We start from the raw sequence: 14,605 nt of genomic DNA, 5'->3' as shown, positions 1-14,605 counted from the left end.
TAGTAGGGTAAATTTTTCACAGCTTGTAAATATTCAAAGGCTATTTGTAGCGTCCAAAGAGAAGACTTGGTGACTTCTGCATGTCTTCTTAAATGCACAAAAACATTATCCCTTTCTTTCAACTGCTCCCTTTAGGGGATTATTTCCCCATCTCTCCACCTAACTCTAGCATGCTGCTCCTCCATCAACCTTCTGCATCTCCTCCTTCACTACATCCATGACCCTTCCAAACTGCGCTTCACTCCCAATGACAATCTTCAAATCTTTAACTCTGACACTTCAGGTGAAGCTGGTTCGCCTCCTGTCTTTCTGTCAGTGCCACCATCTCCAAACCATACGTCATAGCAGTCGTTTCCACCTGCTCCACCCACTCTGCACTCTCTACTTCACCTGTCTTCTGCACTGTGTTGCCTCGGATGCTTGATCCCGGGTATTTAACCTCATCCGCCTTCACAACATCTACATCTAGTATTTTATTACATCTACATCACATTTTATTAATGTTACAATTTGCGTATTTAATCAGATGGGACCACACTTCAGAACAACAAACTCTTTCAGCAAAAACCCTTTAATCACCTTTCGGTTTCAAGGTTATTCCTCCAGTTCGCCATTCCTGCAGTGGACTTCCTGCGCGCCTTTTATCGCCGTTGTCACATTTTATAGTGCTTTATTGTTGTTGCTGTTTAGCATTAAAAAACAAAACAAGCACTTATTTTCGAGTGCACATGATGTTCGTTTAAGCGCAAAGTCAGTCCCACTTTCCACACCCCCTTCTTCTTTGCGAGCACTTTCACCCAGGAACTCGATATGCTCAAATTATAGACCTCGATCTCCCTTCAAGAGTTGGGGGAGGCGGAGTTAAGACCGGACAGCGGCACCGAGGAGCTACTTCGTCGTTGTTTCTCTTGGAAAAGGAGGCAGAGCGGGGTTATGGGAGGAGGATTTGACCGACGTCGGATTATCAGAGATTAGCAGACTAGCAGTGCAGCAGCAGTGCCCGGCGCACAGGTGAGTATGTCGGTGCTGTTACTAGCTGCTTTGCTTCGTGTCCGGCATGCTTCACGCTGTGAGCTGCATGCAATGGAGCTCAGTTCGCATCGGTTTAAGATGTGCATATATCTCAGGTGCAGAAAAACTTCACTCTTGAAGGATTCGGGCAGAGTTTGTAAGGATTTCTGTCTCTTAATGCTGGTTGACCTGTCTGTGATATTCCTGCATGCTTCCTCTGGAATATGCATGCTACTGTCCTACTTAGTGCAGTTTGATCACGTCTGTTCGCTTCATTTTGAAGTAATAGCATCAGATCACCTCTTCCTTTTTTCTGTAAAGACCTAGTGGAGTCTAGATTTGTATAAATGATCACCACATTTGTTTAAACTTACATTTCTGGGACTTTACCGCGCGTAAAGCGTCACCTTGCACAGTAGTGTGGACAAAGTTCAAGTGGATATCAAGGTTAGCGTAGTTATTAATCGTAGACTTTAAAAAAGTTAGTTAACTGAAATTATTTTGTGAATTTTTACAACTAAGAAAACTATAATTTAGAAAAATAGAGAGATAATATGCATAGTTTTAGTTAGTTTGGTCAAAGTTTTGTTACACCTTTGCTGATGTGGACATTGATGGACATATTTCTAGAGACTGGGTGTCTATAAGACAGCTGCCTTAAAAAATAAGACGTTTGTGTTTGTTGTAATACCTGTACTGATTTTCATAAGTCTTTACTCAGACATACAATAATAATTAAAAAGAGTAAAACTAATAAAAACTAAACCGAAACAAGGAAATCCACTCTGGAAACTAAACTGTTTTAAAAGCAAAAAGTCAAAAATGAGATAAATACTAATTAGAAAATGTGAAACTATAGTAACTTTGGTAGCCATGCATGAACTTTGCAGATGCATTAGCGGTGCACTATGAGAGAGGAATGCATGTGTTGTCTCTGCAGTCTGGAGTCATATAAACAAAGAAAAACCTGGAGGTCTAGCAGAGAGAGGAAAATGAGTGAAGGAGTGAGCATGGTGGCAGGCTGCTGGCTTAAAAATAAGAAGGTGGTGTTTTTTAAACGAGAAATGTTCCTTCTCCTTCAAATTAAAGGTTCCTTAGTTGCTCCTGTATCATCACAGTGTTGAATGAATAATTTTAACTTCCACGTTCTCCTGTTCTTTTCTTATTATAGACTTGGGAGTGGCACTTTACTTTCTTCACTATGGCTGAGACTAAGGGGAAATTTGACTTTGCCATCGACCGGGGTGGCACCTTCACCGATGTGTTCGCCCGGCTGCCCGATGGTTGTGAGAGAGTCCTTAAGCTGCTGTCCCGAGACCCCCAGAACTACAAAGATGCTCCCACTGAGGGGATCCGCAGAATCTTGGAGGAGGTAATGTTGTGCTGTCCACCTTCAGCCAAGGAAATATCAGGTTAATTGCTGTCATACTGGCTGTCATTTCACTGTTTTTATAGATTATTAATAAGCATGTATCAAAAAAAGCAGAATAGGCGGCTCAATGTGGAAACGATATGTAATATTGAGCAACACTACATTCATATCCATACATTATCTCTAGGGATAGCTGTATATGATGCTGATGTTTGCATTTCTTGACAGGAAACAGGGAAGGCGTATCCCCGCGATCAGCCTGTAGACACTTCTCTGATTGGCTGGATCAGAATGGGGACTACGGTAGCAACCAACGCGCTGCTGGAGAGGGAGGGAGAAAGGACGGCGCTCCTGGTCACAAAGGGATTCAAGGACCTGCTGCACATTGGCACTCAGGCCAGGCCAAAGCTGTTTGACTTGGTCTGTTTTTTCAGCCTGTACCAGTGATTGTACTGCATGTGGTGCTCATTAGTAGTGTGAGGCACGGCTTGTGTCTCTGCAAGGTTTAGTTATTATCTCGTTGTGCTCAGGCTTGTGGCAAGTACTGGAGTTTGCCCTGAGCTAGCTGTAGAGTTAACACATTAAGTGGTCGCTTATCTGTAAAGCTCAGGTTACGGATCAGTAAACTGTGGCTTACTGTGCTGTACATAGATTTTTTTTTTTTCTTTAACCTTTAAGGTCAGCAGAACACACCAACTAAACCTGATAAGCTTTTGCACCATAACAGTCTGAAGCCTTAGCTGGTAAAAGCAGTTACTGTTATTGTTTATCACTTTCTGGCTCTTCCCACTACATGCGCTTTGAGCTGGTATACCTTGTGTTTGCACGTGCGTAACAGGAGGTCGCGGTGCCTGACGTCCTGTACGAGGAGGTGATCGAGGTGGACGAGCGAGTCGTCCTCAGGCAAGATGGTTGTCAGCTGCCCAGAAAAGATCCCGAACGGATTGTCACAGGTGCGAGGGGCAGTTGTGCGCTCCCTTTACTGCTAATTTCTTCTGCCGTGTTAGCAGTATGTGGCTTCAGGTTTTTAGTCCATCCAGAATTGCCTAATATTATACCTTTTAAACATTAGCAGGTTATCAGTATCAGTGTGAGCCTTTAGCTAAAGCATTGTTGTTACTCCCAAAGATCTAATTTCCACATCTGAAAAGTGAACTGATGACTTCATGGGCTCAGTCACTGGTTTCATGCTATATTGTAAATTACTGGAGTCAGAAAGGAGAATCCTTCAGGTATATGCTCATGTCCCATTTCAGTACGCTTCATAAACTGCACTGCCAGTGGGAACGTGGAACAGTGGGTACGCCCATCTTTCACACTGACTGTGCCACTCCACAAAGCGTCGTGTGGTGCCTGTACAAACTGTGGAATCTTGTCAATCTAAACAGACTGAAAAATCATGAGGTTAATTAAACCAGTAATTCAGCTACCTCGACTTCCTTGAAAAACTGACAGCTATAACAAGCTAACAAGCACTAAATAGCCCATTATTTATACAATAATAATGCATTTGCCCAACAAGCAAAACAATGGTTCAAGTGCAAAATGCAGCTTTGCATTTTTAATGCAAAATGCAAAGCATGGCAACACATCTAATCTGTGGAAACACCTGGATGAAGCACAATGATTTTCTTTGGCATTGTGTGTAAATATTTTAAATATATAACAAAATATTTCAGGTGAGAGTTATGTTTTGAATTTATTTTTTCAGAGTGAGGAAAGTAATGAAAATAAGTTCTGTTGGCTATTGGTTCAAACATGGAAGCCTTAACTGACATAATTTCACTTAATCCCACTAATCCCTTTGTGTGTCTTTCCCAGGCAGTACTGGGGATTCCCTTGAGGTGTGGAAGGAGTTAGACTTGGAGCAAGTAGAAAAGGACCTGAGAGGAGTTTTGGCCCGTGGTATCACCAGTCTGGCTGTCCTTCTTCTGCACTCGTACACGTCAGTATTACAGCTTCTTTAATATTTACTCACGATCCTAGTCTGTTCTCTTGTCCTCTCCCAGTAACTTGCTTCCATTCTATAAATAAGACCTCGGTCTACCGACGTCATACCTCAGCAGCCTTATCTCTTATCTCGGTACCCAATAGTTCTCATTTTATGCTTTTTGTCACATGTCACACTGAAAGCCCAGACTTGGTGTTCTTTGCTTTAAGAAAAAGGTGATCAATGGACACTGAAGTGATAAGACAAACACATTATACTGCAGAACAAATTACGTAAGAGTTTAATGTTTCACTTGCTTTCTAGGATTACGTCTCTTTCTCTCTGTGCTTCAGATGGTCCGAGCATGAGAAAGCAGTGGGCTCTCTGGCTCGTCGCTTGGGCTTCAGCCAGGTGTCTCTTTCCAGTGAGGTCATGCCGATGGTGCGGGCGGTGCCTCGAGGATATACAGTCTGCGCAGATGCCTACCTCACACCCAAAATTCACCAGTATCTAAAAGGTTTCACCTCGGGCTTCAAGGATGGCCTGAAGGTTTGTTTTTCTCGCGCATCAGTCGATATGTTTCAGGGGTTGACAATTTTCAGAACTCTATTGTATGCATAAGTACTTTTCCTCTCAGTTAGACACTCTCCCACCACCCCTTTAAGTACCACCAGAGACAAACAGCAGCTCTCAACCATACAGCCCACATATAAATATGTACTTAACCACACCTTTAAACTAGTCTGAAAACATAAACCTCTCATGTCTGTGTGTCTTCAGGATGTAGATGTGTTGTTCATGCAGTCAGATGGAGGCTTGACTCCCATGGAGCAGTTCTGCGGTTCACGGGCTATTCTATCCGGCCCGGCGGGAGGTGTGGTGGGATACGCCATCACCTCTTACAGCCAGATGGAGAAAAAGCCTGTGATTGGCTTTGACATGGGCGGTGAGTGTATGTGGGAGCAAAGGAGACAACTGAGCATCTTCTGGATATTGTCTTGAAGTCTTTTTGTGTGATCTTCATACAGTTTGTTGTCTTCCATGTGCCACATCCAGGATTTGATATTTCTGATCCTATGGAGTAAAGTTACGCTTCTCTTTTGGGCGATGTTTTTAACTTTGGTTTTTATCTTTAGCTTTTCGTGCCTACATGCTCTCGTTTGTTGTTGTCTGCAGGAACGTCCACAGATGTGAGTCGGTATGCAGGCCAGTATGAGCATGTGTTTGAGGCTACCACAGCTGGAGTCACCCTGCAAGCACCTCAGCTGGACATCAACACTGTGGCTGCAGGCGGAGGATCGCGACTGTTTTTCAGGCAAGTTTGCACAAATTGTGTAACGGACGGTGGGACTAGCTCCATATTTGCAAGCAATCTTCTATAATACCAGTATAATGTGATGATGTGGTAATTGTGATATTACCCATTTTGACTTTGATTGTTTTATATTTTATTTATTTTCTTATTTAATGACTACTCTCTGTATTTATCTTCTTTCTAACCCTACCAGATCAGGGATGTTTGTAGTTGGACCAGAGTCTGCAGGAGCACATCCAGGACCAGCCTGCTACAGAAAAGGTAACAGCTTTTCCGTTATTCATGTTCTACTGTTGCCAGCTTTTCTTTCTTTCTTTCTTTCTTTCTTTCTTTCTTTCTTTCTTTCTTTCTTTCTTTCTTTCTTTCTTTCTTTCTTTCTTTCTTTCTTTCTTTCTTTCTCTCTTTCTTTCTCTCTCTCTCTTTCTCTAGCTAGTGAACCATTAATTGTGCAGTTTCAGCTCTTTTTTTCCCCTTTTTCTCTTTTTTAAATCATTATACTGAGTCCAGCACCCACTGGCACGGAGCTTGTTCTCCTGTCCTGTTCCCGAGGTTAATCATCCAATTTATGCGTCAGAAGGCTGGAAATTGGCACGTCCAAAGTTGAGATGATATAACACAAACTTGCCTCATAGTTCTCAGTCAGAACTGTAAAGTGTGTTAACAAAAAGAAATCGGAGTCTTCTTTGTTGACGTTCCCTGTAGATTCATTGGTTAGCCTTAAGCTTCATTTCAGATACCACCATCCTCGGTGCCAAGTAAAGCACTGAACGCTAACGCTGACTCAAAACTCAGAACAATGGGGTTATTGAAAAACAGACCGAGACCTGATTCCCTGTCGGGTGCTGTGGTATTTTCCCAGGTGGACCTCTGACTGTGACAGATGCTAACTTAGCCCTGGGTCGTCTCATCCCTTCCTTCTTCCCAAAGATCTTCGGGCCCAAAGAGAATGAGCCTTTGTCCCTGGAAGAGACCACGAAGCATTTCCGTCAACTCACTGAAGAGATCAACGTCTTCCTGTCTTCAAACCAATCACAGGCACTGATATGTACTGGACTACTTTGTGGAGTAAGTTCAAATATTTATGATGATATTAGGTTTAAATACTCTTCGTGCTTTCATTTGAAGGCTGATGCTAATGGGGCCAACCACTCACACAGCAGACAATCAGAGATGAGCATGGAAGCGGTTGCCATGGGATTCATTCGTGTCGCCAATGAGGCAATGTGCCGGCCAATCAGAGCTCTCACACAGGTATGTTTGGTATTAAACTGTGTTTTCTACATTTCAGCATAAAAAATCATCTTGTTGTTCTCTCTCCCACTCATTTCCCACCTGCTCCACTCTTGCAGGCCAAAGGCCACGATACATCTCAGCATGTGTTGGCGTGTTTCGGGGGGGCAGGCGGTCAACATGCTTGTGCGATTGCCCGCTCTCTTGGGATGAAGACTGTCTTTATACATAAGTAAGGCTTCTAGATTCTGTTTCACTAGAGGTGAAAGACAGCTGAGAGCCACGGAGTGAGCAGTTGCCCGTGTTTATGATTTGCAGGTACAGCGGCGTGCTGTCAGCGTACGGTCTGGCTCTAGCAGATGTGGTGGAGGAGGTGCAGGAGCCGTGCTCTCTGCAGTACAAGCCGGCGTCCTTCAGTGAGCTTGATCAAAGGGTTGAGCAGCTATCCAAACGCTGCCACGATACACTCCGTGCACGAGGCTTCACCAGGTTAGAAACCACAAAACAATACATGGGCTGGGGTCAAGCACATCTGTAAGACTCCAGGCATGCTAGTCAACTTTCAAAGCTAAACCGCATACTGCAGCTTTTACAGCAGCATGGCTTTATAGCAGAAGAGTCTGGATGTTAAACTGGTGTGCCTGCAGTCCAGTATCTGCTTTCTTCCGGTCCCAGATGTTTACACACTATTGTTAAAAGAAGAGGAGGTGCTACTCAGTAGTAAACATGGCTGTGTCCCACCTCTTTTGAGACGTGTAGCTGTTATAAAAATCAGAATTTGCTGATATTTTTGTAAAAATGGTTCATTTTCTCAATTTCTCGCTTTAAAAATTTGATATGTGATATGTTCTATTTTGAATAAAATATGAGCTTATGAGATTTGCAAATCTTTGCATTCTGTTTTTAGCTTTATTCTGCACAGGGTCCCAACGTTTTTGGAATCGGGGGTTGTATATAAAATTCTTAAATCCACAGAATAAAGTGAAGTATGAATATGTGTGAAACAAGTAGAGGTGACTATAAAAGTTTCTGTCCATTCAATTCGGATATGCATAATTTAAAGGATGAATGTTAAGGAGGCACCAACTCATTTAAAGATTTAAAAGCAAATAATAAAATGAAAAAGGGACTTTGTGGCCTTGCTTACATTTTGTTAAAGTGAAAAAAGCAAAGACGTGAATGTTAAGAAGTCATGATGTTTGTTGAACAATCGTAGCCGCTAGACTAAAGTAGTCTTGTTTGTCGTCCGCTTCAGCGGTCAGATAACCACCGAGGTTTTCCTCCACATGCGTTACGAGGGCACGGACTGCGCTCTCATGGTTACCGCTGCCGGATACCCCAGCAACGCCCGGTCCTGTAGAGCCGGAGACTTTCGTAGTGCCTTCACCAAACGGTTTGCTCCTCTTCTCTTTACCCATTCATGTCCTGAGCTTCTGGCTGCTACATGTTTTCGCTTTCAGAGGGCTAAATCACTGCTGCGTACACTTTGTTTATATTTTTGGCTGTTGTTGTTCATCTTCTTTTATCTTTAGGAGAAAATATTACATGACATTTGTACACAGGACCCTTGATTTCTTACTCCTCCTCTTAACTCTTTTTTTTTCCTTCTTCTTATTACAGTTATCTGAAGGAGTTCGGGTTCACCATCCCAGACAGACCCATCATGGTGGATGACATCAGAGTGAGGGGTTGTGGGCAATCTGGTATTACATCAGTTTACAAAGCAGAAATGGGACACAGACAGGCCAAACCAGCCACGGTAAATGGAGTCACTTACCGGGTACCACATATATCACTTATCAGACATGATCACACGCAGGCAGTCTCACCAAGGCCTGAAGGAAAAACGATCAAACCTGGGCCGCTGCATGGTCACCGGCTCAAGCTGTGACCACGTCTGAGTTTTTAGAAGCTGAAAAAAAAGAGCCTTTAATAAAACAAAGGTGGTTACCAGCAGGTGAACATAAAAAAGCAGCATGGGAGAAGTGGGAGATGTTCACAGACAAATGTTCTGTTCCATCATTGTAATATTGATGTTTTACCTAAACTTGTGGGCACATTTATTTCATGTCACTCTGTTTCTGCTCTTCTGTGTAGATAACCAAGTGTTACTTCGAGGGCGGTTACGTCGACACCAGTGTGTATCTATGGGAGGAGCTGCCGTGTGGTCACAGCATCCAGGGACCAGCCATCATCATTGACAAAAACAGGCAGGCATTTGCTTTTTGCTGACAACTACCAAATTAAACATATCTAAATAATGTTTTATATTCTTTATGCTCTCCTTTTTGCATTTTTTGAACTCAGGACATTAAAATCTATTTAAATTAAGCAAATTAAACCTCTGCGTTATCAGTTGAGGTCCTTGTTTCAGCAGTTTTTACTTCTGTGGATGTGATTTTTAATTTCCTGTGCTGATTTTGAAATGTATTGTACTTTGTACATGATTTGCTCCGGTTTCCTCCATCAGCACCATCCTGGTGGAGCCCTGTTGTGAGGCTCGTCTGACAGAAGGTGGTGACGTTTGCATGACGGTAGGCTCAGACCCTCACTGCGCCCTCGGCACTGAGCTCAACACAGTGCAGCTCTCCATCTTCTCCCATCGCTTCATGAGCATCGCGGGTATGCCAGCATGCAAAATCAGATGAGGAAGAAGGTTGTTGAAGAGTATGAACTTCCTGTTTACCTCTTCTGTCTTCCCCTACAGAGCAGATGGGCAGAGTTCTGCAAAGAACCTCCATCTCCACGAACATCAAGGAGCGACTTGACTTCTCCTGTGCTGTGTTTGGACAGGATGGAGGTCTGGTGTCCAACGCACCTCACATCCCCGTCCACCTGGGAGCCATGCAGGAGACTGTCCAGTACCAGGTGAGGCACGAACAGTCCAGCCATGTGTGAGTGAGTTTTTCTTAGTGTGGCCATACACGTTGAATGACAAAAGGATGTTGTTTTTTTTCTTCTGTGAGCAGCTCAGATCACTTGGGAATAAGCTCAAAGAAGGGGATGTGATTTTGAGTAACCACCCATCTGCTGGGGGCAGCCATCTCCCAGACCTCACAGTGATCACACCGGTCAGTCCACCACGCTTTTCAACACTATTTCTTCCCTCAAATTCTTCTTCTATTCTTTCCTCATTGCCTTTTTTCTCTCTTGTTCAGGTGTTTAGAAAAGGAGTGAGCGGCCCTGTGTTCTTTGTGGCCAGCAGGGGGCACCACGCCGACATAGGTGGCATCACTCCAGGCTCCATGCCACCCCATTCCACTTCCCTTCAGCAGGAGGGCGCTGTCTTCACTTCCTTTAAGCTTGTCACTGGTGGGGTCTTCCAGGAAGAAGGTAAGTGAGGAGGAGACGAGTCAGGACCTGAATGTGACACACTTCTGAAAGGAGAGAGCATAGAAAATCAAGAGATGACACTTAACTTAAGATAAAGAGTCATTCTTTGGCACTTAAAGGACTCTTTCTTTTTAAAATTACTAGTAAATAATAGTTGTTGTTTTTTTATTGCTCTGTTGACAATTTTATTTTATTTTTTTAGCATTCATTTTGTTTTCTAGACCCCTTACTTCCTCTCCCATCTCTCTGTATCAGCTGTAACTGAAGCTCTGATAGCTCCAGCCCAATACCCAGGCTGCTCTGGGACTCGAAATCTCCATGACAACCTGTCAGACCTGCGGGCTCAGGTGGCGGCCAATCAGAGAGGGAGCCAGCTGGTGGGAGAGCTGATTGACAGTTATGGACTTGCTGTGGTTCAGGCCTACATGGGATACATCCAGGTAAACTGTTGCTACAAGCAAAAATTTAAAGAAGAAAAATTTGATTTTTTGCCCCTCAAAAGGTTGATGATTTCAAATCTCAGTGACCTTGACCTGAAGCACAGAGGTCAAGATTTCTGAAAATCTTGTGAATGCAATAACTTGAGAACAAGGCGATGAGGGGTAGCACTGGTGGCCGCAAGTATTCTTATTTCTGAAAAGTATGGGCTATGAGGGTGTTGTAAAGCCTCTGTGCATTTTAGAGCAACGCAGAACTGGCGGTGAGGGACATGCTGAGAGACTTTGCACGGCGGCGGCGGCAGGAGACGGGCTCCTTGGAGGTGGAGTCAGAGGATTTCATGGACGACGGAACACCAATCAGACTGCGGGTTCAGATTAATGAAGAAGAGGTGAGGAGGAATCGTAACACAGCATATTTATTAGTTTGCAAAGCTGGGATAGAAACCGCTCTTCAAGAAGGACTGTGATTGGTTAAATGTGTGAACCTCCTTCTTTACAGGGCAGTGCGGTGTTTGACTTCACAGGGACAGGAACAGAGGTGTGGGGGAACTGCAACGCTCCACGGGCCATCACCCTGTCTGCACTTATCTACTGCCTGCGCTGCATGGTTGGACAGGACATCCCCCTCAATCAGGTAAAAATCCAGTTCTAGGAGCTCTTGGCTCACTTTGAATAACTCGTGGTTTGAATGTTGGTTGTAATTTTTGGGGCGGGGGGCTATCGTGATTCATCTGGGCTGCTTTTTTGACCACCTTTCTTTTCCCATGTTTAGGGTTGCCTCGCACCCATCAATGTCATCATCCCTCCTGGGTCCATCCTCCAGCCTTCCCAGAATGCAGCTGTGGTTGGAGGAAACGTGCTCACATCCCAGAGAGTGGTTGATGTGATTTTTAAGGCGTTTGAGGTGTGCGCGGCCTCACAGGTAAATGATATTCCAAAATATGTTTGCAAAAATGCATGTTTCTACTGTGAAGCTTGAGTGATGAAGCATACATTTGATAGCTATGTACCGCTTTTCGACTGTTGTATGTTTTCCACCTGTAGAGTAAACAACTTGTTGACATGGTGTGAAACACAATGCGTTGGCATTCAACTGACTAGTTAATGGCGTTTTGTTTATTTCGCTCCTTCCATTAGGGCTGTATGAACAACATTTCATTTGGAAGTGAGAAAATTGGTTATTATGAGACAGTTGCTGGAGGAGCTGGGGCAGGGCCGGGCTGGAACGGGCGGAGTGGAGTTCATACTCACATGACAAACACCCGCATCACTGACCCAGAGATTCTGGAGAAGAGGTGGGATATAAGTTGACGATTTGTGTCGTGTGATGATATCATTTCTGTTATTCATCTGAATGCCGTCTGTGTCCTTCTGATGTTCAGGTATCCAGTGGTTTTAGAGCAGTTCTCTCTACGGCCCGGCTCAGGGGGTGCAGGGAAATACTGCGGTGGAGACGGTGTGATTCGTAAACTTCTGTTCAGGAACAAGGTTGTTCTGTCCGTACTGACAGAGAGGCGATCCACTCGCCCCTATGGCCTCCGGGGTAAATTTTCAATATCAAAGCCTGATGACAGTCCCAATGTCCTCAACAATTTAAAAAAAAAAGTCTAAATGCTCACATTTTCCTTACTTAATCTTAAAAAATGTAATCTTTTGTTGGCGGTCAGGGGGAGATGATGGTGTAGCAGGGCTGAACCACCTCCACAGAGCTGAAGGCAGAGTCCTCAACCTGGGAGCCAAGACCAGTGTCAGCCTTGACCCCGGGGTAAGGCTGTGCACGTGTGAAGCACCGTCGTGCTTTAGTGTACTTATAATGACACTACACAGAAAAAATGCCAGCCCAGAATAACTATATACAAGATGGCCGTAGCATCCAAGTCTGAAAACAACAGAAAGTTGAAGCCAGCGGCCATCAGTGGGCTCTGGTTGCAAAAAGCAATCTAAATCTATATCTGAGGTGTCTTGAATTATTGATTTCTATAGGAAAATGAGCTTACTTCTTGTTTACTGTAAACTCATGAAAAATACATTTGTCTCTTGTTACAATTTTTATTTTTATTAGTTTTTAGATTATTTTGGGGTCATTTTGCCTTCATTAGATACTGAAGCAAGGAAGATAGACAGACAAGAAAGAAGGGGGAAGTCACTGAGCAATTTAGATAAAAGTGGCAGAACTGAAACGGGTTAAACTTAAGGACATGGCTTTATTGTGGTTGAAAAACCATCAATTATTATCATGGAGGCAACATCAATTGTTTTGGTGGTTTTTAAGCCTTGTGTTTAGCAGGGTTGGCCACTTCCAAGTTAAAGGAAGTAGGACAGGAACACCCAGAGTCCAGTTTCCTCTTGGAAGTGGAAATGAAGCAGGTGGAGGGCTCGGATGGAGATCGGGAGGAAGTGGGTCATATGAATGGGAGCCTGAAAGGCAGAATGACAGAAGAAGCTACTCGGTTCACAAAAGGCTGGAAAGAAATGACAACATGAGAAAGCAGTGCAGGCAGATTAGTGATGCATTTAAAGCCAGAACTGCGCAGCTATCTTAAATTATAATTCACTTTGATATTAAATAACAAGCTAATGTTGGTGAATCAAAAATGTGCTGATAAACAAATTGTATGCACCAGAGAAACTGAACATCTGTCCAGTCAGAGCAGAGATGTCAAACCTATATTACATCATGGGTCACGTACAGCCCACTTTAGTGTTAAGTGGTCCAGACCAGTGAACATTCCCTATTTGTCACTGCACAGAAGCAACTGCACATTGAATCCTGGAGATATCTTAACATAAGAAAAACAACTGCAGTTACAACAGTATGTCGTTTTTCTACACTATGGAGACTCCTGACTTAAAAATACAGTTTAAACTCCAGAATTTAAGGAACACCTAGAGGAGCTTCGTTTTGTGGTACTTCTGTTGCTTCATCATAGCTTTTGTGTTTGTGTGTGTCCCCAAACAGGACATGTTCTGCCTCTACACCCCTGGAGGAGGTGGATATGGAAAAGAAGAGGAAGCAAACAATAGGCCTCAGACCAAGCGAAGGCGCTTGAATGAGACATTCTCCGAGAGGGGTAGCATCTTTGAATACAGAATGGCACAAGAGGGAGTGTGAAAAGACGTGAGAAAAGGAGGAAGAGTTAAGACAGTTTTGTCATTGTACTGCAAAATATTTGCGAGACACATACTGAGTAAAAAGGATTTCAAGCCTACATGCAGGCTGTCAGAATTTCAGATTTTTACTTGAACACCATTAAAAGATTTTTTTTTTTTTGTAGTTTCCGTGTTTAAAAGATGCAGCACATGTGGCGTGTTACACAGACAGACTGTGCTTACATTTGCAGGGAAGTTGGCTAAATACTAATAACTCAGGCTGGGTCTGTCCTCACCAGACTAAATATGCCATCAAAGGACCTTTGTAACGGACATACAGTTATTATATGTCGCATATCCATCGCTCTGTTCTTATACTGAATCTACTCAGTAGTTTTAATGTTTAGTTCCATTTGATGCTTTTTCAAAAAGCATTAATTTAGACCTCAGTCTTTTTTTTGTCTAATATCGATTTCAAGATGTTTTTCTTGTCCTAACAAATCAGACAAATAAACTCTATTTCTACTAAAAAGATTTTTTTTGCACCATAGCAGTCACACACACACACACACACACACACACAGATTTACTCAAAATTTCAAATGACACGACATTGTGTCGCACAAACTTCACTCATGAGGACAGTTTAAGCTTCGAATGCATTGAAACTAAACTGAATTGTGATCCAGGCACGTGCAGGCTCAAATTATTTGACCTGGATCGTGGATAGTTAATGAAAATAGTTCGATTAGGATAACTTCTGACATGCCACAAAAAAAATCCCAGGATTGTTGAATGTGTTGGTGCGGGGTGGGGGCTTGTCCCTGTTTAAAGTGTTGTCCCCTCCTCCCATCTCTGGGTCAGGAATGATCGTGGAGCAGAGC

General features: G+C 43.4%; 1 protein-coding gene across 5 annotated transcripts; it reads left to right on the top strand.

Moving 5' to 3' along the window:
• Positions 1-357: 357 nt before the first annotated feature.
• On the top strand, positions 358-14,255 carry oplah (5-oxoprolinase, ATP-hydrolysing). Of its 5 annotated transcripts, XM_026180235.1 has the most exons (29): positions 358-430; positions 826-1,011; positions 2,183-2,383; positions 2,612-2,803; positions 3,222-3,336; positions 4,205-4,328; positions 4,667-4,862; positions 5,094-5,259; positions 5,490-5,628; positions 5,822-5,889; positions 6,488-6,663; positions 6,754-6,879; positions 6,978-7,090; positions 7,177-7,347; positions 8,114-8,251; positions 8,479-8,617; positions 8,956-9,068; positions 9,329-9,480; positions 9,566-9,726; positions 9,828-9,929; positions 10,017-10,191; positions 10,447-10,631; positions 10,874-11,020; positions 11,131-11,265; positions 11,404-11,553; positions 11,769-11,926; positions 12,014-12,174; positions 12,299-12,396; positions 13,591-14,255. In XM_026180235.1, exons 3-29 carry the CDS (start codon positions 2,213-2,215, stop codon positions 13,741-13,743), a joined length of 3,924 nt encoding a protein of 1,307 aa, XP_026036020.1. In that variant the 5' UTR covers positions 358-430; positions 826-1,011; positions 2,183-2,212; the 3' UTR covers positions 13,744-14,255. The 5 variants fall into 5 exon arrangements, with proteins under 5 accessions (XP_026036020.1, XP_026036019.1, XP_026036022.1 ...); XM_026180234.1 differs by having other exon boundaries at positions 364-1,011; XM_026180237.1 differs by lacking the exons at positions 358-430; positions 826-1,011 and adding an exon at positions 1,021-1,127.
• Positions 14,256-14,605: the final 350 nt, after the last annotated feature.

The sequence above is a fragment of the Astatotilapia calliptera genome, chromosome 9 (genome assembly GCF_900246225.1).
Source record: "Astatotilapia calliptera chromosome 9, fAstCal1.2, whole genome shotgun sequence".
NCBI lineage: Eukaryota > Metazoa > Chordata > Actinopteri > Cichliformes > Cichlidae > Astatotilapia > Astatotilapia calliptera.
The sequence above is the reverse complement of the archived record's forward strand: the minus strand, read 5'-3'. Positions and strand labels throughout refer to the sequence as shown.

What these genes read in the sequence shown, in the direction of transcription:
- oplah (XM_026180233.1), top strand. Translation starts at nt 1,920, where the DNA reads ATGAGAGAGGAATGCATGTGTTGTCTCTGCAGTCTGGAGTCATATAAA. An exon ending in GCTGGCTTAAAAATAAGAAG is followed by an intron (nt 2,055 to 2,182) that starts GTGGTGTTTTTT and finishes TTCTTATTATAG; the next exon opens with ACTTGGGAGTGGCACTTTAC. An exon ending in TCCGCAGAATCTTGGAGGAG is followed by an intron (nt 2,384 to 2,611) that starts GTAATGTTGTGC and finishes ATTTCTTGACAG; the next exon opens with GAAACAGGGAAGGCGTATCC.